The 23,348-nt window shown below is 46.2% G+C and overlaps 1 protein-coding gene across 1 annotated transcript in view; it reads left to right on the top strand.

The window, feature by feature from the left end:
* Nucleotides 1-23,348, top strand: part of TPK1 (thiamin pyrophosphokinase 1) — a 551,786-nt gene that overhangs the window by 432,824 nt on the left and 95,614 nt on the right. Inside the window, exon 7 of the mRNA XM_060247753.1 lies at nt 9,690-9,801. Within this exon, the coding sequence (XP_060103736.1) occupies nt 9,690-9,801 (112 nt within the window). The remainder of the gene's footprint in view (nt 1-9,689; nt 9,802-23,348) is intronic.

Raw genomic sequence — 23,348 nt, 5'->3', positions numbered from 1 at the left:
ACCCCCTGATGTAGCCAGTCCTCCAAGAGCTTACAGTAGGCCCTGTAAGAAGAGCCCTATAAGCTCTTGGAGGATTGGCTACATCAGGGGGTGTGGGCCTAATATGCAAAGGAGTTCCTGCTACAAAGAAAGCCCTGGTGATAACAATGACTGGTACAAGAAAATAACTAAAAACCTCTCAAAAGGCCACCAGGGATGAGCGGCTGCTAGAAGAAGAAGAATTTGGATTTATATCTCGCCCTATACTCTGAATCTCAGAGTCTCAGAAGGAAGAATGGCACCGATGAGAGTGGGACTGTTGGAGATGTGCGTCTTCCCCTCCAGATGCTGTGATTGCAGACCAACAGGCTTGAGAGAAAGTGTACCAAGGATGGGAAAAGGATGAGTGGAGCATATTAGATCCTGATGAAGTGTGGATGCTCCAGAAAGCAAACGCGGCACTGCAGTTGGGTAGCTGAACTGAGGAAAAATCTTTATGTTTAAGCAGCCTGGGACCAATGCTCCCTCTAAGCTGTGGAGTCTTGTGAGCAAAAATTCTGTTTTGTGAGCTACTGGCATTAATATTGTGTGCTGCTGCATCAATTAGCTTGCTCTGGGCAGGGATCATTTTGTAGACAAATAGGTGGTGGAGCTCATCCAGGGATTGCTATGCAGCTGCACCTACTAGTCAATGGACAAGGTGGGGAGGAGGAGGGGGAACCCTCAGAAAGGTTCAGGAGCTGCACTCCTGTGAGCTCCTGCTGAATCCCGAGGCCTGGCTCTGGGACCGTTTTTCCTGAGCTAAGACAAAAATGTGTGAGCCAGAGGCTAAAAAACTGTGAGCTAGCTCACACTAAATCAACTTAAGGGAACACTGCCTGGGACCAGATAGCATGGGAAAGTGTCACGCGAATGAAAGGCGGTGTGCTTGAACCAGTCTCGTTTGTGCGGAAACGTCGGATGGATCCATCCTCCAGCAACTTTGCTGAATTCCTTCCCTGGCATCAAAGTTATATCCAGGTGTGCGAATTTCAATGGCTCTTCCTAACTCACTCTGTTCGGGTGCCGGGTTGTGTATATTCAAAATTAAATAACAGCAAACCCATACGAGGATGGTTAGGCCCCGCCACACAACTGATCGTATTACAAAAATGAACTACGTCGAGCGTCGTTTAAAACACAAAAGGAGAGGACGCAAGGCAAGGAGTGACTTAACTTTGAAATGGTGACAACCCCCAGCTCCGTTCCTCCCCTCTAATCTCAAGCCCTCTCTAACTTTCTTCAAAAGACACATCAAATAAGGGTACATATGCAATGCAAAAGAAAAAACAAACCCCACACAGTGGTGTGCAATTTTAATGAGCAGTTTGTGTTTGAAATCCATGTCGCTTGGAAGCAGAAGCGAGAGCATGCTCAGAAAGTCAATACAAAAAGGCTGCTCTGCACCGCAGGTGGGAGTGAGCTCCAAAATTGATAGCCTCCGTGCTTGATTTGAATAGATGCCCAGGCGTTCCGGCTCGGAGGCACCCCAGCGCTCTCAGCTGCAGCCGAGGAACATGCGGAATCCCAAGTATCTGTTGCGTGGTGTTTATGACTCTATGCAGAAAGTTCGGGGAACTAGTTCTGTGCAGGTGCAGATATAGAGCCAGGGAGGGGTGTTACGCACAGATAGCCCTCTGCCGTGCTCTTGCAATCTTCCATTCATTCAAATAGGTGTTGCACTGGAGACGTTCTCTAGGAATGCAGTGTAATCAATAGCAATATGTCTGGATTTATTTAAAAAAAAATGTTTTCCTTTTTAATTTAAAATTCTAGGCAGCAGGGACACAGACAGATCTAGGAGGGTAGCCATGTTGGTCTAAAGCAGTAGAATAAAGTAATAATAATAATAATAATAATAAGAAGAAGAAGAAGAAGAAGAAGAAGAAGAAGAAGAAGAAAAGATGAGGAGTAGGAGATTGGATTTATACTCCGCCTTTCACTATTCGAAGGAGTCTCAGAGCGGTTTAATAATAATAATAATAATAATAATAATAATAATAATATTTTATTTATATCCCGCCCTCCCCGCCTCAGCAGGCTGAGGGCGTCTCACAACATATAATAAATACAAAGTTACAATATAAAACATTATATCAGTACAATATGCAATTTGCTAATTAAAACCATTGTAATTAAAACCATCAAAAGTTAAAGACTAATATTTACTGGTGCTATATTCTGGATGTTCTCCTCTTGTAATTTATGATGGCCGCATGTAGTAGACTAAAATCCACATTAAGCGAAGGCCAGTTGGAAAAGGGTAGTCTTGCAGGCCCTACGGAATTGACCAAGACTCCGCAGGGCCCGCACTTCATCTGGTAGTTGGTTCCACCTGTGTGGAGCTGCGATCGAAATGGCCCTTTCTCTCATACTCTTCAATTTGGCCTCCTTCGGCCCGAAGATTGTCAACAGATTTTGTGCATCTGATCTCAGCACTCTCTGGGGCACATATGGGAAGAGACGGTTTACAATCTCCTTTCCCTACCCCTCCTCACAACAGATGCCCTGTGAGGTTGGTGGAGCTGAGAGAGCTCTGCCGGAAACGGCTCTTGAGAGGAACAGCTCTGTGAGAACTTGCGACTGACTCAAGGTCACATCAGCAGGTGCAAGTGGAGGAGTGGGGGAATCAAACCCGGTTCTCCCTGATAAGAGTCCGCACACTTAACCACTACACCAATCTGGCTCTCAGAGTCCAACAGCACCTTTTATGACCAACAAAGTTTTATTCAAGGTATGAGCTTTTGTGTGCAAAAACTCAGAGTACAGTCCTGAGCAAAGTTATCCGTCGAGGCCAATTTTAGAAGGGTCTGTTTAGGTTTGCAGTGTAAAAAAAGAAAAAGAAAGAAATTAACAAAATAGGGGTGATAGCCTGGATATTCCCAAACCGAAATGATGCCCAAAATTTCCTGCTTCATTTGGGATTAGGAATATCATAAACGAAACAGTATTTGTCCACTGAAATTTCAGGAGTGTTTCGGTTTGGGGAGGTAGGAGGAGGCAAAGCAGTGCAGAAGGAGGGAGAGAGAGAATGTGTGTGTCCCTGCTGGGCTTTGGCACTAATCCTGTCCCAGTTCTTTGAACGTAAGAGTTCTTGGATGGTAGACCCAGCAGTGGGTAGAGCAGCTTTCATCATTTCTCTTCTCCATTTCTACCCTCGTAACAACCGTGTGAGGTAGGTTAGTCGGAGAGCGTTCTGCTGGCTCAAGAAAAGCATTCATCGCATAGTGGGGCTCGAAACTTATCCGAGTCCACCCCTTTAACCACCCCATCCCAGGGGCTTTCCTTGATTGAGCTCCTGCCCATAGAAAACAATTTCTTCCACACAGAAAGCTAGCAACATCCAGAGAGCCAGTTTGGTGTAGTAGTTAAGAGTGCGGACTCTTATCTGGGTGAACAGGGTTTGATTCCCCACTCCTACACTCGCACCAGCTGGAATGGCCTTGGGTCAGCCATAGCTCTGGCAGAGGTTGTCCTCGAAAGGGCAGCTGCTGTGAGAGCCCTCTCAGCCCCACCCACCTCACAGAGTGTCTGTTGTGGGGGAGGAAGATAAAGGAGATTGTGGGCCGCTCTGAGACTCTAAATGGAGGGCAGAATATAAATCCAATGTTGTCGTCTTCTTTCTGTGAGGAGGGAGTAGTTGTATAGAAGAGCATTCCGTGTGAAACCCGCCCCCCTCCCTTGACAGTTCGTGGTGATACAAACCTGGGACAGGTAAACAACGCTGCAGTGAAAATGTGTTGGATCCAGAGTTTCCATTCTGCCCGTGATATAGTCTTCTCTAATGCAGAGAGGTTTCCACCAGTGCAAGGAGCCTCCCCTTTGAGGGAGGGCCATAACTCAGTGCAGAGCCCCCACTTAGCTTGCAGAAGGGCCTACCTTCACTCCCCAGCTCCAGTTAAAAAGGATCAGGTAGTTGGTGTCCCAGTCCCAATTCCAAAGTGGTCGCTCTTTGAGGCACGACTGGGACGCCTTCGGACGGGGTGAGTACGGGAGAGGAATGGAAGGCAGCTGTGCATGTTTGGTTGCGCTTTTTTGGTCCGCCCGCATCCCGTCCCTGTGCCGGCTTAACATGCCAGTCTGGATTCAGACATTGTGCGGCTCTTGAAGCCCCCACTGCCCCGTCAGCCAGCTTGGAGAAGGCATGTTTCTGTTTAAAACACTTCACCAAGCCAGCTGGTGACTTAGGGAATGCATTTAAAGTTGCTTGCTTTCCACTTCTCTCTCCCTCTCCTCATCTATTTGCCTGTCTTCCTGCCTTCCTTGCAGCTCTCAAACATCTGATGTTTATTCTCTGTGGGTCTTACACTAAGCAAGTTTGGCCACCCCTGGGCTATAATATGCTTCCTTCCCTCCTAACCCTTTAATTAGCGTGCGCACACACACACCCAAGAAGTGGGGCACCACATAGAGCCAGATTGACCCAGACCCAGAAAATCAGCTTCATCACACAATCCCTTCCACAGATATTATACATGCCTAAGACTTGCTCTAATGTCAACCATTTTGCTTGGTTTTGTTTTCCTGTACTGGATCACGGAATCATTTTTGATAGCCTTTGGTGATCTTCTAATGTAGCACTCCCTCTGCAGGGATCATTCATCAGGATTATGGCTATGATGATAAATGAGACGTCAGGAAGAAGTAAATTCTGCTTGAGGAGGTTTATAAATTTTTGAGAAAATGGTCACTGCCACTGCAATGGTAATACATTTAGCAAGAGGTCACTGTGTAATAGCTACGGGTCAGATCTAATTTAATATGGCTCCAATTTCTTCCCAAATGTACAATTCAATTCCCGTTATAAAAGTCTGGGATTCCCTTTCAAATTATTGAAACTCTTAGGGGGTTTATGCAAAAAAAGTACCTGATACTGCATACTTTTATTTGGAACTATGTGCTGTAAAAAAAAAAAAAAAAAGCAAGGGAACTGATTTCCAAGATAGGGGGGCGGGGGTTAGGGCTGGGGATGTTATTTCCAAGACAGTGTTTCAAACAGGCAATTTCTGATTTCCGACAGTGATTCAGATTGTTCTTTTTTTAATTGATCCTTATCATCAGAGGAGGTTGCCCAGTTGAAGCCTGTCATCACAAAGGAAACAGCTGTTTTGCCAAATCTGTACTGTCCCGGAATACTTCTTTTTTTAGAATAAGATTAGTGTCTTAGGGGCAGTTCACATATTTCAGTGTCCTTGGCTGCTTGAGGACCGCTGGCTAAGAGCAACATTGGGCCGCCCCACAAGTGAGCCAGTGGAAACTGGAGTGTCCCAGAGCGTCCTGATGGCCCGCTGAAGAGGGATGGGCCGCAGGCACCCCGGGGAGCGTCCAGAGCACTCACATACCCCGACTGTGGCTCCCAAGGCACTTCTCGGCCATCCAGCAAAAAGGCACCACTTTGAAAGTGGTGCCTTTTTAAACCAGCTCCTGGTAAGTCAGGGACGGCTCAGGGGCAGGAGTGGGACGGCAGGCAGATGTGTGCATCTGGATGCGCTTTTGGAGAGTGCTCTCCTGACATCCCCAGGGTGGTTTAAACCTCCTGTCTGTAACTAGCCCTTGTCTTCCCCCTTTTTCTATAGGGTTGCCACTTACCAGTTTGGTGGGAAATCTCCCCACTGTGTTCCCTTTCCCCATCTTTGCTCCGTGAAGCAGTGAGGAGAAAATTGGGGAACAGTATCCATTGATGCCCGGACATCACTTCCGGTTTTAGAACAGGAAGTGACATAATTACTCTCAAGGAATTTCAAAATTTGTGAAGTGTCATGTCATTGAAACAGGAAGTGATAGCCAGAAGCCACCCCCCCACCCCCCGCCGCCAATGATCCCAAGATTACCAGTAGTGGAGCTGGTAAATCTGTCTGGTTGACAGGTCTGGGTTAGGTTGGATAAGGTAGGGTCTGGGACCCGGAGATCTTCCAGAATTAGAACTGGTTTCAGGCAACAGAGATCAGTCCACCCCAGAGGAAATGGAGTTCCACCCCCCCCCCCCCAAATTTTCAGGTGTTTCCCAACCCAAAGTTGGCAACCCCAGGTCTGGAAGTTCCAGTCTTGGAACTTAATTCCCAGCTACATGCAGGCCTGATTCGGATTGAAATTTACCATGCCATGTTCTCAACCTCAAACAGCTGCTAGTTCCATATCAGTATTTCAACAAAAAAAACGGGTGCCGAGAACGTGCTGTTGCTTTACTGGAACAGGCAGCCACCAGGGGTGGATTTCTAGCAGGAGCTCCTTTGCCACACACCCCCAATGTAGCCAATCCTTCAAGAGCTTACAAGGCTCTTTTTTGTAAGCTCTTGGAGGATTGGCTACATTGGGGTGTATGGCCTAATATGCAAAAGAGCTCCTGGTAGAATTCCACCCCTGGCAGCCACCATGTATATTTAAGGGGTGCTCTCAAGTCCCACGTAAGCAGCTATATTCAAGTATTTAAGGTCCCCCCCCTCGGTTTTGTCTACTGAAAGTTAGCAATAGGGTTGCCAAGACCAATTAAAAAAATATCTGGGGACTTTGGGGGTGGAGCCAGGAGACATTGGGGGTGGAGCCAGGAGACATTGGGGGTGGAGCCAGGAACAAGGGTGTGACAAGCATAATTGAACTCCAAGGGAGTTCTGGCCATCACATTTAAAGGAACAGCACACCTTTTTAAATGTCTTCCTTCCATAGGAAATAATAAAGGATAGGGGCACCTTCTTTTGGGGCTCATAGAATTGGACCCACTGGTGCAATCGTTTTGAAACTTGGGGGGTACTTTGGGGAGAGGAACTAGATACTATACTGAAAATTTGGTGCCTCTACCTCAAAACAAAGCTCCCCCAGAGCCGCCGAAACCTCCAGATCAATTCCCCATTATACCCTATGAGAATCGATCTCCACATAGGGAATAATGAAGTGCTCAGCAGACGTTTCCCTCCCCCCGCCATTTCTGGCAACTCTGAAGCGAGGGAGTGGCCTCTCTACTCACGAGTTGGTGCCAACGTCTTCCAAGTAACACAGACACCCCATCCCAAGAGGAAGCCTTTCAATCGGAGACTGAAGCCTCCAGAGGTGGAAAGACACATGGTCCTCTGGGGGAGGGGCTTCCCCCCACCGGCCAGCTGACTGGGGGCAGGAAGGAGCCTGGGAAAGCGGAAGAACTCCCGCTGGGACCTGGGGATTGGCAAGCCTAGTTAGCAACGATCATGTTTAAGGCCTATCCTTAGCAGGGAAACCTTCAAAGCCATTTTGTTTTCCACTGGGTTTCACATCGCTGTGAACAGGCCTCGGATTCAGCGGGAGCTCACAGGAGCACAGCTCCTGAACCTTTTTGAGAGTTCCACCTTCTCCTTCGCACCTTGCCCATTTAATAGTAGGTGCAGCTGCATAACAATCCCTGGATGAGCTCCACCACCTATTTGTCTACAAAACGCCCCCTGACTGTGAAGCAAACACAAACTGAGTTGCAAACGGATGCCATGGCCATGAGCCATGTTTTCCCAGAGTTTAATTCTGCTCTGTTTTGCTCGTACCAAAGGTTGAATTTAATTAATTAAATATGTGCTTTCTAATCAAACTAATACATCAGTATAAGCCAAACAAACAAACAAATAGGAAGCAATATGAACAAAATAATGTGGGGGGGGCTTTGGGTGTTTTCTTCATGAGGCTGAACTTAAGAATTGATCTTTATTTTCCATCACCAGACATGAAATGAAAATGGGGAAAGAACAGAATCAATTTTTTCTGATTGATCAGAGGTTGGATTTCTTTCTTTCTTTTTCCAGAAAGGGGCTTAATAAGATAAAAATCAATGCTGCCGCATTATATGACACGGTTTTTATCCATGGTAGCATTAATTAAAGTATGGTCAGACTTGGATTCAAAAGCTAAAATGTGAAGGCTCTTTGCAGGCTTTCCACTTTGGAGGCCGCAAAAGCATTAAAGAGAATAATTAAAGTAGGTTGCTTTTGCTGGCTTTCCTTTTTTTTTTTTTTTTTTTGGCTTTTGCCTTTTTGGAAGCTCCAAGGTGCATCGGCCACAGTGCATTGTGGTGCATATTGCCTCAGGGCTTTTTATTGTTATTTGTAGCAGGAACTCCTTTGCATATTAGGCTACAGGCCCTCCCCTCCAATGTAGCCAATCCTCCAAGAGCTTACAGTAGGACCTGTAAGTAGAGCCCTGTAAGCTCTGGGAGGATTGGCTACATCAGGGGGGGTGTAGCCTAATATGAGAAGGAGTTCCTGCTACAAAAAAAAAAAAGCACTGTTGCTCCTGAATGATTTCATTACAGATAAAATTCCAGGGGAAAGGAGTTTGCCTTAGTTCACCCTAGTCAGAAAGAGCAAGGGTCCTTTAGCACCTTAAAGACGAGTGAATTCACTGCAGCATTAAGGAATGTGTTCTTTTTTAAGGGGGCCACAAGACTTTGTTGTTTGATTAAACGTATTGTTGCAGATATCAAATAGATCTCTCTCTGGATGGGAGGGTTTTTTTCTTGTATACTTCTCTTCCAAAGATCATAGCCATCAGGAATAATCTGTTTGAAAGCCTTTTTTTAAAAGAGAGAGAGAGAGAAGAACATAATTTCAGAGACGGAATCACAAGTTATTTACTGATGCCATGGGTTCCACTTTACAAGGAGGAGGAGGAGAATAAGAAGGAGGTGACACTTCACTTATTTTCTTCTCCTTTGTCCAAATGCTTTTGCAAGGCACAACCCAAAGGAGATGGGGTTTGAAGAGCAGTTGTCAGCCGCAGTGTCCTTTTGCAAAGAGTAGTGATTAGCATTACCTGTTGTCTCCTTTTCCGTTTCTCCGTTATTTGCTGGTATGTTACATTAGGGCAGCGACAGCCCATGGTGAGGCCTCCTGCTGATGTTCCCTTTGATATTCCGTTCAAAAATACAGATATCTGTGCACATTATCAAATCACTGAGCTTCATCTCGGCCCCTTGGCTGACTTTCTCTGTTCCGATTCTTCCCCTGGTCTCTTTTCCGCTTTTTGGTGTCCTTAAATCAATGATGCCAATAAAAATATAAGAGAAGCCATGCTGGATCAGGCCAATGGCCCATCCAGTCCAACACTCTGTGTCACACAGTGGCAAAAAAAACCCTAGGTGCCATCAGGAGGTCCATCAGTGGGGCCAGGGCACTAGAAGCCCTCCCACAGTGCTCCCCCCCAAGCACTAAGAATTACAGAGCATCACTGACCCACTGTGTAGAATCTTAGATTTATTCTAGAGAAAGGCATGGCTTTCCAAACCAGGCAGCCCAACCCTACGCATGGTTTCTCCACTCCCCTACTTGCAGCTGCTGAAATGGCCTTGGGTCAGCCATAGCTCTTGCAGAGCTGTCCTTGAAAGGGCAGCTGCTGTGAGAGCCCTTTCAGCCCTGCCTACCTCACAGGATGTCTGTTGCGGGGGAGAAAGGTCAAAGAGGTGGTAGCCTGCTCTGAGATTCAAAGTGCAGGGTGGGGTATAAATCCAATATCATCTTCTTTTTCTTCTCCTTCTTCTCAGTTAAGTCTAATGAGAGTTTTTCCTAAGGAGTTTTGCATTACAAATCTTGTGTTCCATATAACAGGTTAACTGCCCAGTCTTGCACGAACATGGATGTCTTCTCTTTTACCTAAACTTGGTGACTTGCGCAATGCTATCCAGGTGAAAGCTAAATCGAAGTTCTTTGCTGTGTTTCCAGGGAAAGCACAAACTCCACGTGAACACTGGTCTGGAGGGCAAGTGGTGCGGTCTCATTCCTGTTGGGAGCGCTTGCAGTGACGTCACCACAACAGGGCTAAAATGGAACCTCAGTAAGTAAGGCATTTGGACGCTACCGGGACTGGTGTGTGTAGAAGCTAGGTTTGGTCCAGTCTGCTTTTCTGTGGTGAAAAACGGGGGAGGTGTTCTTTTTGGCAATCCAGAAAGACTATGCCGAGGGTTATGGGATCTCTACATACATAAGCCATGTGGGATAGCAGTAAGATTGGCCACCTCCAGGGCCCTACCTGGGCAATAGAATAACAGCTGAGCTCCATGCTAGGGGTGTGCAAAAAAAATATATTCGGATTTACACGGATTCGGAAATGCACAGGGCCAAAAAATTCAGAATACCGTGTATTTCCGAATACCAGTACTTGGAATAGCCGCATATACGGTAGATGCATGGCTATTACCGAATATACGGCCCCATTATACCCTATGGCCATTGAAATCAATGGCAAAATAGGGTATATTGGAAGCCATCTGGAGGGGAGGGGTTTGAGGGAGCGCCCCCAAATCTGCAGGGGACTCTCCCCTACAAACCCCCCAAGTCCCAAAAAGATTGGGCCAGGGGGTCCCATTCCAGGGGCACCCAAAGAAGGTGCCCCTATCCCACCATTATACTCTGTGGGCCATTGAAATCAAAGGCAACATAGGGCATAATTAGAGGCTACTAGGGGGCAGGGGGTTTGAGGGAGAGCCCGCAAAACTGCAGGGAACCCGCAGGGGACTCTCCCCTACAAAACCTCCAAGTCCCAAAAAGATTGGGCTGGGGGTCCCATTCCTGGGGCACCCAAAGCCAACCTAACTTCACACCACAGAATCTCTATAGGACCCAAATGCACTATATCCATCTATCTACTCTATGAACCTTGCTGGCCTGGAACCAATATAAACCCAGTTGCTAATGTCACTGCCACACAAAACACAATCTGCTCAAGGTCTGCTCTGTAGACCTGGCTGTAGCAAACCCAGATGCCAGCTCTCCAGCCCTGCCCCAAACAACACGGGGAGAGCTTTTCCAAGCACAACAAGCCTGCTGGTTCTGGGTCTCTCACCTACATGCCAGCTTCCCTGCCACAGAACACACAGTCTACAGATGCCAGCTCTCCAGCCCTGCCCCAAACAACACAACTCTCAAACAAGAGAAGCGGTGGACAGATCCAAACAACAACAACAGATCCAAACAGACCACTGAGAAACAAACTCAACTGTTTAAAAAGTTACCCTTTTAAACAATGAAACAGCCCCCCCTCCATAAGAACCAGAACCAGAAGAGAAAAGGAACAACAGCAGCACAACAAATCAAACACACAATCCTTTTAAAACAGTAAAAAACTTGACTTTTAACAATGCAGGAACTTTACCAACCCCTCCCCCCAAAAAACCCTTCACCCTAACCCCAAGAAATCCAAGCCACCCAAATCAGGAAAAGTAAAAGGACACCACTTTTAAAAGTCCTCTCTCACTAAAGTAAGATATGGGCAAATTGGCAACCCCCCCCCATCCCAGGCCCCCACCCCCAGCAGAACCCCCCTAACCCAACCCCCAAATAATCTACCCAGTACTCACCCTCCCAAATCTGGATTAGCAAAGGGACTTTGAGTCTTAAAAACTCCTTTTACTAACTAAAATAAAAACAAGAACCCCAAGACTGCCTTACCTTAGACGTCTTCTCTTCTCCTAGCAGGTCAGACAACGCTGAGAGAGAGCAGCAGCAGCTGAGGCCAAGGACCAGCGCAGCACAATCTCTCTCACACACCAACATAGCAGCAATGGAATGGAGTCCAGCCAGGCAGACTCCTTTAAAAAGTTCTCTGGCCCTACACAGAGCAGTTTCAAAAAATACCACTGCTCTGTGATTGGCCAGAGAACACTGTTTAATTGGATACCCAAGTAAACAAAAGAACAACAATATTGCTGATGACTGGGGAATTAGCCCAGCCATCAGCTACACAACAGCTCTGCAAAGCATATATTTTGCAAATGCATGCTTTGGAGTGGCTGTTGGGGCTCCTCTCCTCCTCCCTCCCTGATCCCAGGGAAGCTATGGGAGAGGCGGGAAAAGGCTTCCAAAGGCAGGAGAGGAGGCAAGCAGCTTCCCTGAGGCTGCAGAAGCTCCTTTCCCGTCTTTTCCATGGAGTTCCGTATCTATTCGGAAGTATACGGGGAGCTGTATACAGCTCCCGTATAATGGCTTCAAAATGGATTTGGAAGTATACAGCACCGTATACTTCCAAATCAGGGGTGATTCGGGGGTTTCTTTGATTCGGCCGAACTGAATGCACACCCCTACTCCATGCTACAGAGATCCGATACATTGGAGAAAATGGCTGTTCTGAAGGTGGATATTGTACTCTGCTGAGCTCCATCTTCTCCCCATATTCTCCAGGCTTTATTCCCTAAATCTCCCGGACATCCCTGCTTGGGAGGCTATAATGAGGAGGGAAATTGGATGAGACTACATAAAAAAGCTAGCTGGACCCAACCAGTTTCTCCTTAATTTTAAGGTGCTTTCCTGATGATACAGAGGTTGTGTGTGTAGGAATGTATTACAAGGAATGTGTGATAGTTATTGACTTCTGTGTTGAGACCCGTGTAGCAGCATCCGAGCAAATACTTTTATAGCCCGCGGAATGGGCAGCAGTTTCTACAATGTGGTTGTATGAGCGTAATCGCACATATTGGCTAGTGTCTGTAGCGTCCCATCCAGTAAAGCCCGCTAGCTGGAGTCCAAAGTAGGTTCTTTCTTCACATTGACTGAGATTTTGGAAGTCTTCCTTGTTCTTTGGCTCCTGAAATTAATGTTGGCCATATTCATTTTCATTCAATACGTATTTCAAGATCTGTTTCTTTGTGCCATCTCTGGTGTACATTTAAAATGTCTGGCAACTGTGTAGCAGAATGTGTATTTCCGTGCCATTTTTGATGGGGGGGGGGGGGGTTGTATTTTAGTGGGACATACCAGAAGTGAGAACGATAGATTCTTGTGGCTGGAGAAAAAAGCCATAGCTGATGGGAATTTTCACGGGCATTTCCAGATGGATTCCCAGGCTTTCCCTTGGTCCATACCTGGCTGATTTAGGTGAGGCAAATTCCCTTTTGCAGGCCAGAACTGGAAGGTCAAGCTGAATGCAGAAGATTGGTGAATAAATCAGATACTGAATCCAGTGATACTACATTTGATCTTAGCCAAAAGGCCAAGAAGTTCTCTGTTGGTATCCAAGTCTGAAAGGTCAGCTGAATGCAATGCTCTGATGAATAAATCAGAATTAGGCGGGTCTGGCACACACAAAGCGCAGGGTGGGTTCAGCTTGTCTAGCAGAATTTTCTCCTTCCCTGGCTTGGCCCAATCTTACTAATTCCTTCCTGAAGACTTATCTGATTTCACTAAGTTCGGTGAATCAGCAGCAATTTGGCCAGTGAATATATGAATATATGAAGTTGCCTTATACTGAATCAGACCCTTGGTCCATCAAGTCAGTACTGTCTACTCAGACTGGCGGGTGGCAGCGGCTCTCCAGGGTCTCAAGCTGAGGTTTTTCACACCTATTTGCCTGGACCCTTTTTTTGGAGATGCCGGAGATTGAACCTGGGACCTTCTGCTTCCCAAGCAAATGCTCTACCACTGAGCCACCTTCATCCCTCCATTGAAGTTCAGCGTTTATAAATGTAAGGTGATACACATCTGAACAAATAGTCTTAACTTTAAATATATACTGAGGAGGTCTGGAGGAGTTCGGTGGTGCAGAGTGGTAAGCTGCAGTACTGTAGTCCAAGCTCTGCTGACGACCTAAGTTCGATCCCGGCAGAAGCTGGGTTCAGGTAGCCGGCTCAAGGTTGACTCAGCCTTCCATGATGTGGCATCACCCCATGGGTTGGTAACGACTTGGTGCTTGCACAGGGAACTACCTTTACCATCGAGGAGGTCTGAACTGGCCAGGACAGGGTGGGAAAGAGATCTTGGAGCTGTCGTGAATAGATCATTGAAAATGTCTACTCGGCGGTGAAAGAGGCAACCTTCATTCTGTGGATTATTAGGAAACGGACTGAAAACAAAACGGCCCATGTTGTAATGAGAGCTTGTATAAAACTATAATGTAGCCTCATTTGGAGTACTATGACAGTTTGAAAGTTGTCAACCAAGACGATCGAGGGGTTGGAGCACCTTTTCTATGAGGAGAGTAGTCTGGGGAAATGACTAAAAGGGAACACGGTAGAAGTCTATAAAATTGTGCGCGGGGTGGAGAAGATGGATAGGAGGAGACTTTTCTTCCTCTCCTATAATACTAGAACTCAGGGGCACTCTTGGAAGCCGGTGGGCAGTCGATTCAGGACAGACAGAGGAAATACTTCATTAAACGGGGGGATTCACTGCCAGTATTTGGAATGGCCAGAAGCACAAATAGCTTTAAGAGGGATATCAAGGCAGATTCGTGGAGGATAAGTCTATTAATGGCCACTAGCCATGGGGATTAAAGGGAAACTATAAACCAGGGGTGGCCAACGGTAGCTCTCCAGATGTTTTTTTGCCTACAACTCCCATCAGCCCCAGCCAGCATGGGCAATGGCTGGGCTAATGGGAGTTGTAGGCAAAAAACATCTGGAGAGCTACCGTTGGCCACCCCTGCTATAAACCAGTCCTAGGAAAGGGTCTTGGCCTCTGTGCCCCATTAGTTGGCCATTCAGGGCGACCCTTCTGGCCTCTGCATGAAACAGGATGCTGGAGTAGATGGAACATATACAGGGCTCTTCCTACGGATTATATTTTAAGGCGCACTATCACAGGAAGAAAACCCCTTCTCTTTTCCTTCCTTCCGGGAACTCTGCTCTTTCAAGTAAAAAGTTTGTGGAGGTCATGATGCATTACCCACTCTCTCATACATTACTCTTCACCGAGGGCAGGCTGATAAGGCCTAACCTCGATGCTTTATATGCCATTAAATTGACAGGCAAATAATAGAGCGATACGGAATTATTGAAAGCCCCTTCTTTGCCTTGAACTGCTTGTTATATGCCATTTGGTTCTCAATTTTGGATGAATAGAGGGCTAGAGGCCCTTTTATCCTAGCGCGAGATGATTCGATGGCAAGAAAAGTCAAATAGAAGAAATAGAAGCCAGCTGCTTATCTGACAAAACAACGGTTTGTACCTTTCCTGCCTACTGGAACTTAGTCAAGTCCACAGCGGCTGCCAGCAGGGGACTTCTTTTCTATGGCGCCAAAAAAAAAGCCCTGTGTGAAACGATGGTGATGTCAGAGGGTGTGGCCTAATATGCAAATGATTCCTGCTGGGCTTTTTCTAGCAAAAAAAAAAGCCTCGGATAAAATCATTTTATTTATCAGGATACTTGAGTCACAGGGAGGTAGCCAGTGTCAATTTTGAGTTCTGCTTTTGTGTACTAAGTCTTGAAAGTTCTGAGCTGGCAGGTGTGAGTGTGTTGTATGCATATGTATACCTCCAGAGCCTTCAGGTTAGGGTGGGATAACAAATCTGACTAAAGAAATAAAAGTTGATGAATATAGTAATCAAGCCTGAAATCTATTCCCTCTCCCTCGAGCCATGTTGCTAAATGAAACTGGATGTCTTGATTACGTGTCTAACTCCACAGAAATCAATAAATGCTACCGGAGGTTGGATGGAGGGGATTTTTTTCTTCATTTTTGAAAAACGTGTAATACAAATGTGTAAAGTAGGTTTCCCCATTTCTGCCTTATTGGCAGAGACACGCTGGACAAAAGAGGTTTGATTTTGTGACACGCTCATTTTCTCTTCCTTGGCAAGTCTATTTAGTCCGTTCTTTGTATTCGTGGAAACTGGTCTCTTGCAGGGCGGAAGTCAGACTGATAGGAATCCATCTTCCCAACTCAGAAAGCAAACAAATAACAGTACGAGAAGATAAGTTAGGCAAAATATGAGAATTGGATCTGGGACCTAATCCAAATGCAGTACTTGGGTCTGTGCAATATATGCATAGGCAGCCCCGTGGTGCAGAGTGGTAAAGCTGCAGTACTGCAGTCTGAGCCCTCTACTCATGACCTGAGTTCGATCCCGGCAGAAGCTGGGTTCAGGTAGCTGGCTCCAGGTTGACTCAGCCTTCCATCCTTCCGAGGTCGGTCAAATGAGTACCCAGCTTGCTGTGGGGGGAGCGTAGATGACTGGGGAAGGCAATGGCAAACCACCCCATAAAAATCTGCCGTGAAAACGTTGTGATGTGACGCCACCCCAGAGTCAAAAACCACTGGTGTTCGCACAGGCGACTACCTTTACTTTTAAATATATGCATATATTTTAGAGCTACATATTTACCAGGGATAGGCCAATTTTCTTAATACATTTTGTTCCTCTTTTCCCCTTTAAGACTTCAGTGTTTTTAAATAGGCAGAAAAAGGGTCGTTTTGTAGAAAAATAGGTGTTGGAGCACATCCAAGGATTCATATGCAGCTGCACCTGCTATTCAATGCACAAGGTAGGTAGGTAGGTGGGGAGGAGAGGGGGGTTCTGAAAGGTTCAGGAGCTGTGCTCCTGTGAGCTCCTGTTGAATTCAAGGCCTGCCTATACTACTTACCAGTCTCTAGACCAGGGGTGTTATGAGGGCCGGATCTGACATAAATGAGACCCTGTCGGGCCAGACCAGGCCATGTTGGGCCGGGCCATGCGTGTACCTATTTAAGACTAGGTAGCAGAGATATAAACTTTTTAAAGGACACAGACAAACATGACTAAAGATTTTTTTAAAAAACAAAACTTTAAATAAAATAAAACATTAGCACTTGTTGGTCTTAAAGGTGCTTTCTTTGCATTTCTCCCATGGGATCCAGGGAACTGGGCAAGGGAAGCTCTGGCTCTTTCCCGCCCCCCTCCCCAGGGGATCAGGAGGAGGAGGAGCCTCAACCAATGGAGAAAATTGAGGTTTTGCTCTGTAGCACCTGTGTTATTGCGCAAGCCTTGCAGAGCAAGTTGAGATACAGAAGGAAGCAAGAGAGAAGCAGCAGACAAGAGCCAGTTGCTCGGGGGCCTGATAGGAGCCCTTCGGGAGCCTGATTCAGCCCCCGGGCCGCACGTTTGACACCCCTGCTCTAGATGTTTACCATCTATACCAAGTTACTCCAGTCTAAGCCCACGGAAATTGGCTTTAACTTGAGTAATTCTGCCTAGGATTGCACTGACAGTCTCTATTCCCCGTGGAAGTACATGGCCATGCTATGAGGCTAGGTAGCGCACACATGGTTTTGCATCTGGCAGATTGGTCCGATTCATTTTGAACTCTTTAACTGCAACGACGACAAGCGATTGTGTTCTTCAATAGCAGTGGCCCCTAACCTTTTTGGCACCAGGGCCGGTTTTGTGGAAGACAATTTTTCCATGGACCGCTGGGAGTGCTGGGGTTTTTGCTGCCCTAGGCTGCCCCCACACCTCGTCTCTGCCCCCCCCCGGGGGTCTTTAAATGAGGGGTAGGCGAAGGTCACTGCCCTGCTGCCCCTTCCGCCCACCCGGGACCCAGGCGAATGAAAGTGGTAGTGCTTCAGAAGGAGGCTAAGAGGGGAACTGCAAAAACGCCAGTGGATCATCTTTGATGCAGATGTTGATCCTGAATGGGTTGAGGACTTGAACTCCGTTCTGGATGACAAGTGCAATTTCATTCACCTAGGACCCGATCAAGCGAAAGAGGCAGTGCGGTGCAGTGCCTCTGCCTCACTCCACAGCCCTGTTGCTAACAGGCCACGGACCGGTACTGGTCCGTGGCCCAGGGGTTGGGGACCCCTGTTCTATAGTCTGTTGTAGCCCCAAGTGCGTGGCTTTTAAATCATTTGGCCAATCCTGAGCTAATTTGATTATTTCCTGGGCTGCATCCTCATCATGATGCTTTCCCATTTACCTTCTATTGCAACTTGCAAAAGCAGAGGAATTTACCCTTGCGGTGAAGTACTGTTTTCTCCGTGCTTTCCTACCCCAGAAGACAGCTGTTCACCCCAGGCCACCAGAAGACTTCGGGGCTTTTGGTTTTTTTAAACAAATCAATCACCATCGCACTGCAGGTTGAAGCTACTGCAATGTGTCAGTTGCTGTTTTCAGAAATCCCAGCGGTCGGTTCCATTTGGTAATCGACATACCTTAAAAGCAGTAACTCAGAGGTGGCCAAACTGCGGTTTGGGAGGCACACCTGGCTCTTTCACACATATTGTGCGGCTCTTGAAACCTCCACTGCTCCACTGGCTGGCTTGGAAAAGGCATTTCTTTCTTTAAATCACTTCTCCAAGCCAAGCTAGCTGGCAGCTTGGAGAATGCATTTAAAGTTGCTTTATTTCTCTTCTCCCTCCTCCTCCCTCTCTCATCTATTACTTTCCTCCCTCCCTCCTTTCCCTCCTTCCTTCCCTCCTCTCTCTCTTCCCTTCTTCCTTGCAGCTCTCAAACATCTGACGTTTATTCTGTGTGGCTCTTACGTTAAGCACGTTTGGATAGCCCTGCAGCAACTGATGTATTGCTGTAGTTTAATGTTGCAGAAATACGTTGATTAATATCTTTTAAGAAAGCAAAAAACCTTTCTGGTGGCAGGGTGGGGAGGGGATAGCAGCTGCGGAAAACTGAGACAAAGCAAACAGAGCTGACGCGGTGGGGTCTGCGGAATGATGTACCTTCCTGTCTGCATAATATGCAAAGGTGCTTCGATGTTTCTGAAAGATTGTACCAAACCAGTTTGGTGTATTAGTTAAGTGTGCGGACTCTTATCTGGGAGAACCGGGTTTGATTCTCCGCTCCTCCACTTGCAGCTGCTGGAATGGACTTGGGTCAGCCATAGCTCTGGCAGAGGTTGTCCTTGAAAGGGCAACTGCTGTGAGAGCCCTCTCGGTCCCACCCACCTCACAGGGTGTCTGTTGTGGGGGAGGAAGATAAAGGAGATGGTGAGCCACTCTGAGACTCTGAGTGGAGGGCGGGATATAAATCCAATATCATCATCATCATCAAATTATTGAAAAGCATGGGAAGTGGGCCATTAGGGAATGTTGTGCAGAAGCCCAAACATGCCTTCAGTTTAGATGTGAAACTGAAGCAAAAGCTCCACGTGGAAGCAGCCGTGTTTGAAAAGAATCCCAGATGCCAGTGGGCGGCCTTCCTTTGATTCCTGTTGGCACGTCAACCCATCCGCTGTAGATGTGAACCCTGACGGTTGCCCCTTGCAATGTCGCCTCATCCCCAGTTCCTTTCGAATTAAACCGTAATATCGAGTAAACTCACCGGGCTAGCAAATTATAAAGTCTATTCAATAGTATACAATTCTTTACAGTTTTGTAAACACCTCAGTATTTTACCCAGCAGCTTTCTAATAGCGCCAGTGTAACAGACACTTCACAATGGTTGCAAACAATTTTCCAAAAGAGGTGTGACGATGCTGTCTGAGCATGTGATTTCAATGTGGTTGCAGCGCTTGCAGAAATTCTCTCAGTATTTGTCCCCTGACGGCATTGAATGTCTGCACAGTCCGTTTCGGTCCTTCCTCAAAGGGACGTGGATTCTTTTAGTGTGCGGTGTCTTCATTGGCGTCCTCTGTCTTGCCGCACCGTATCTCACTGCACTGACCCGCTCTGTTAATCATGCTCCGCTTATCCTTCTTTTAGTACATCATAATTCAAGTACTCTGCTCACTTTTCTCTATGCACAACGGCTTTCTGAATAGTGTCTGTTGTGGGGGGAGAAGATATAGGAGATTGTGAGCCGCTCTGAGTCTCTGATTCAGAGAGAAGGGCAGGGTATACATCTGCAGTCGTCTTCTTCTTTGGATAGTAGCGTGCAGGGTCAGCTCCACCACTAGGCAATTGCCTAGAGTGCTGACCTTCTGGGGGCGCCAAATTGGGTGCCCCCATGTGACTCGGTGACATTGTCACTGCAAGGCAGGGTGCCAGAAGTTAGCCTTGCCTAGGGTGCCAGACAGTCTAGAAGAAGAAGAAAAAGACTGCAGATTTATACCCCACCCTTCTCTCTGAATCAGAGCCTCAGAGCACTTACTGTGTTTTAACAATTTATTGATAACATATGGTTACAAAACTTAATTAGAAATTTCCGGTACTAACCCATATGGTATTTCAATCCCCCCTCCCTCCAATGTTGACTTCCCCGAAGTTATAGATTTAAGTTCAATACTAAAGGTACTACTAGTCGGTCAAAGTTCAATATACTTTTTTCTCATTAATACTAAAAAATTGTCCAATGTCTTTTTACATTCCACTCTTTCTCCATATATCCTTTAAATTTCTTCCACTCCTTTTTGAATTTATCTAAATCATAGTCTCTTAGAGTTCTAGTTAGTTTGTCCATCTCACTCCACGATAAAACTTTCATAATCCGGTCCCATTTCTCTGGTATTTTTTCTTGTTTCCACAGCTGCGCATACAATGTCCTAGCAGCTGAGAGCAAATACCAAATTAAAGTCCTGTCTTCCTTTGGAAATTTTTCTAATTGTAATCCAAGCAAAAAAGTCTCTGCATTTTTCTTGAAGTCATAACCCAAAATTTTTGAGATTTCTTGTTGTATCATCTTCCAGTACTCTTTCACTTTTTCACAAGTCCACCACAAATGAAAGAAAGAACCTTCGTGTTTTTTACATTTCCAACATCTATAGAGCCTCAGAGCACTTACAATCTCCTTTACAGTCTTCTTCCGCCACAACAGACACCCTGTGAGGTGGGTGGGGGCAAGAGGGCTCTCTCAGAAGCTGCCCTTTCAAGGACAACTCCTGCGAGAGCTATGGCTCACCGAAGGCCATCCCAGCAGGTGCAAGTGGAGGAGTGGGGAATCAAACCCGGTTCTCCCAGATAAGAGTCCACGCACTTAACCACTACACCAGACTGGCTCTCCGCTGCCAGCCCTGATAGCATTCCATGTCCAAACAGCCACTGCAGTGATGAACATTTTTCTATCTGTCTTGTGTGTGGAGGGGGAGAGAATCAGTTGTTACAGGGCAAGGCAGTGCAACAGATGTGACAGCTGCGCTGCAGCCAGCCCCCCGCAGAGCAGCTGCCGCAGTAGGGAGAGCCAAGGCAGAAGTGATACTTCCTAACATGTAGGATCCTCCCACCACAAATGCAGAGAATTCTTATTAATCAGAACAGGTCCCAGGTAAGATCTATACATACCGTTGATCTTTCAACACCCATAAAACACGTTTTTTGTAATTAGATGGCAGGGTTTACCAGTGAGATGTTGAGGTCGGATAAACTTCAGTTATTTTAAAAATGAGATGCATTTGATGCTGACATCAATCTACATGCAAGACAGCATGAAACTGTATCGAGGCTGTTTTTTCTTCAACAGGAATGTAGCTCAAAATCTAAGAGAACAAATATGATAACCTCAATTCTGCTTTCAGTGTCTAGAACACTACTTGTTTATTATCGGAAAGATTAAAATAAATTGCCATCGGTAACACAATGGCGAAAGAAACTAGGGGAATAATTGATTTGGGGAAAAATAGCTGAAAATCCACATATATGAAACAAACAACAAAACACGAAGAATTTTTTTTTATTGAAATATGGTACCCAGTTACAGATTATTTGACTCAATAAGGAGTGCTTGTTGTGTCAACTAATAATCGTTATAGAACTTTGTTAATATATATTTTAAAATATAAATGGAGAAGAAAAGGGGAGGGGAGGGGAAGGTAGAAGGCAAAAGTAAATTTTAATTTAGGCTGATTTACCTTAAGTTTCATGCATTGATTATGAGTGATGTATTAATCACACTTATTTATAATGGAATCAGAGGAATTTTAGTTAAAGCTTGGAGAATTGGTAAGAACGTTTGACATCAGTGTCCATATCGTAGCATTCATTTGTATTCTACTTCTTTTTGATATTCTTTGTTGTTGTTGTTGTTTTAAAAAATTAAAAAGGAATGTTGGTAAAGGGAAGTTCAGCTTAATTCCTGTAGGGTCTTACAGCTCCAAACCACCAGCAGGTATAAAGGACTGAAATATTGTCTTAACTGTTCATCAAGATAAAGTGGCTCTTCTGTCGTTGAATGATCATTTTTGCCCCGGTGTGTCATTTCCTTCTACATTCACTTTAGTTGGGATCTTACTGACCCCTGTGCCCTTTGAATGAAACCTTTGAATTCATTGAAATGGAGCTCAGCAAAGATCCTTCAGCAGGAAGATCAGTAACAGCGATCCCTATGTGTAAGTGTTTTGTCTCGATAAGACCCTATTCTATGCACACGCTTAATATTAATAACCTCAATTGCAAGTTGACAGCACTAGTCTACTTGGAGCTTCAAAATCTGTTGCCATTTATTTTATGATTGCATTGGATTACTCAGTATATGGAGGATCTTTTATACAGTATGTCACAGAAGTGAGTACACCCGCTCACATTTTGTAAATATTTAAGTATATCTTTTCATGTGACAACACTGAAGAAAGGACACTTGGCTACAATGTAAAGTAGCGAGTCTACAGCTTGTAGAACAGTGTAAATGTGCTGTCCCCTTAGAATTACGCAACACACAGCCATTAATGTTTAAACTGCTGGCAACAAAAGTGAGTACACCCCTAAGTGATAATGTCCAAATGGGGCCCAAAGTGTCAATATTTTGTGTGGCCACCATTATTTTCCAGCACTGCCTTAACCCTCTTGGGCAGAGTTCACCACAGCTTCACAGGTTGCCACTGGAGTCCTCTTCCACTCCTCCATGACAACGTCACGTAGCTGGTGGATGTTAGAGACCTTGCGCACCTCCACCTTCCGTTTCAGGATGCCCCACAGATGCTCAATAGGGTTTAGGTCTGGAGACATGCTTGGCCAGTCCATCACCTTTACCCTCAGCTTCTTTAGCAAGGCAGTGGTCATTTTGGAGGTGTGTTTGGGGTCGTTATCATGTTGGAATACTGCCCTGCAGCTCAGTCTCCGAAGGGAGGGGATCATAATCTACTTGTTGGCATTCATGGTTCCCTCAATGAACTGTAGCTCCCCAGTGCCAGCAGCACTCATGCAGCCCCAGACCATGACATTTCCACCACCATGCTTGACTGCAGGCAAGACACACTTGTCTTTGTACTCCTCACCTGGTTGCCACCACACACGCTTGACACCATCTGATCCAAATAAGTTTATCTTGGTCTCATTGGACCACAGGGCATGGTTCCAGAAATCCATGCCCTTAGTCTGCTTGTCTGCAGCAAGCCGTATGCGGACTTTCTTGTGCGTCATCTTTAGAAGAGGCTTCCTTCTGGGATGACAGCCCTGCAGACCAATTTGATGCAGCGTGCGGCGTATGGTCCAAGCACTGACAGGCTGACCCCCCACCCCACCCCTTCAACCTCTGTAGCAATGCTGGCAGCACTCATACGTCTATTTCCCAAAGCCAACCTCTGGATGTGACGCTGAGCACGGGCACTCAACTTCTTTGGTCGACCACGGCGAGGCCTGTTCTGAGTGGAACCTGTCCTCTTAAACCGCTGTATGGTCTTGGCCACCGTGCTGCAGCTCAGCTTCAGGGTCTTGGCAATCTTCTTATAGCCTAGGCCATCTTCATATAGAGCAACAATTCGATCTTCTTCGTGGTCTCTGTGCTTCACACTCATGGGATAGAGTGCCTGCGC

This window comes from Heteronotia binoei, chromosome 10 (genome assembly GCF_032191835.1).
Source record: "Heteronotia binoei isolate CCM8104 ecotype False Entrance Well chromosome 10, APGP_CSIRO_Hbin_v1, whole genome shotgun sequence".
Classification (NCBI taxonomy): Eukaryota; Metazoa; Chordata; class Lepidosauria; order Squamata; family Gekkonidae; genus Heteronotia; species Heteronotia binoei.
Note: the sequence above shows the minus strand (reverse complement) of the source record. Positions and strands in the feature narration are given on the sequence as shown.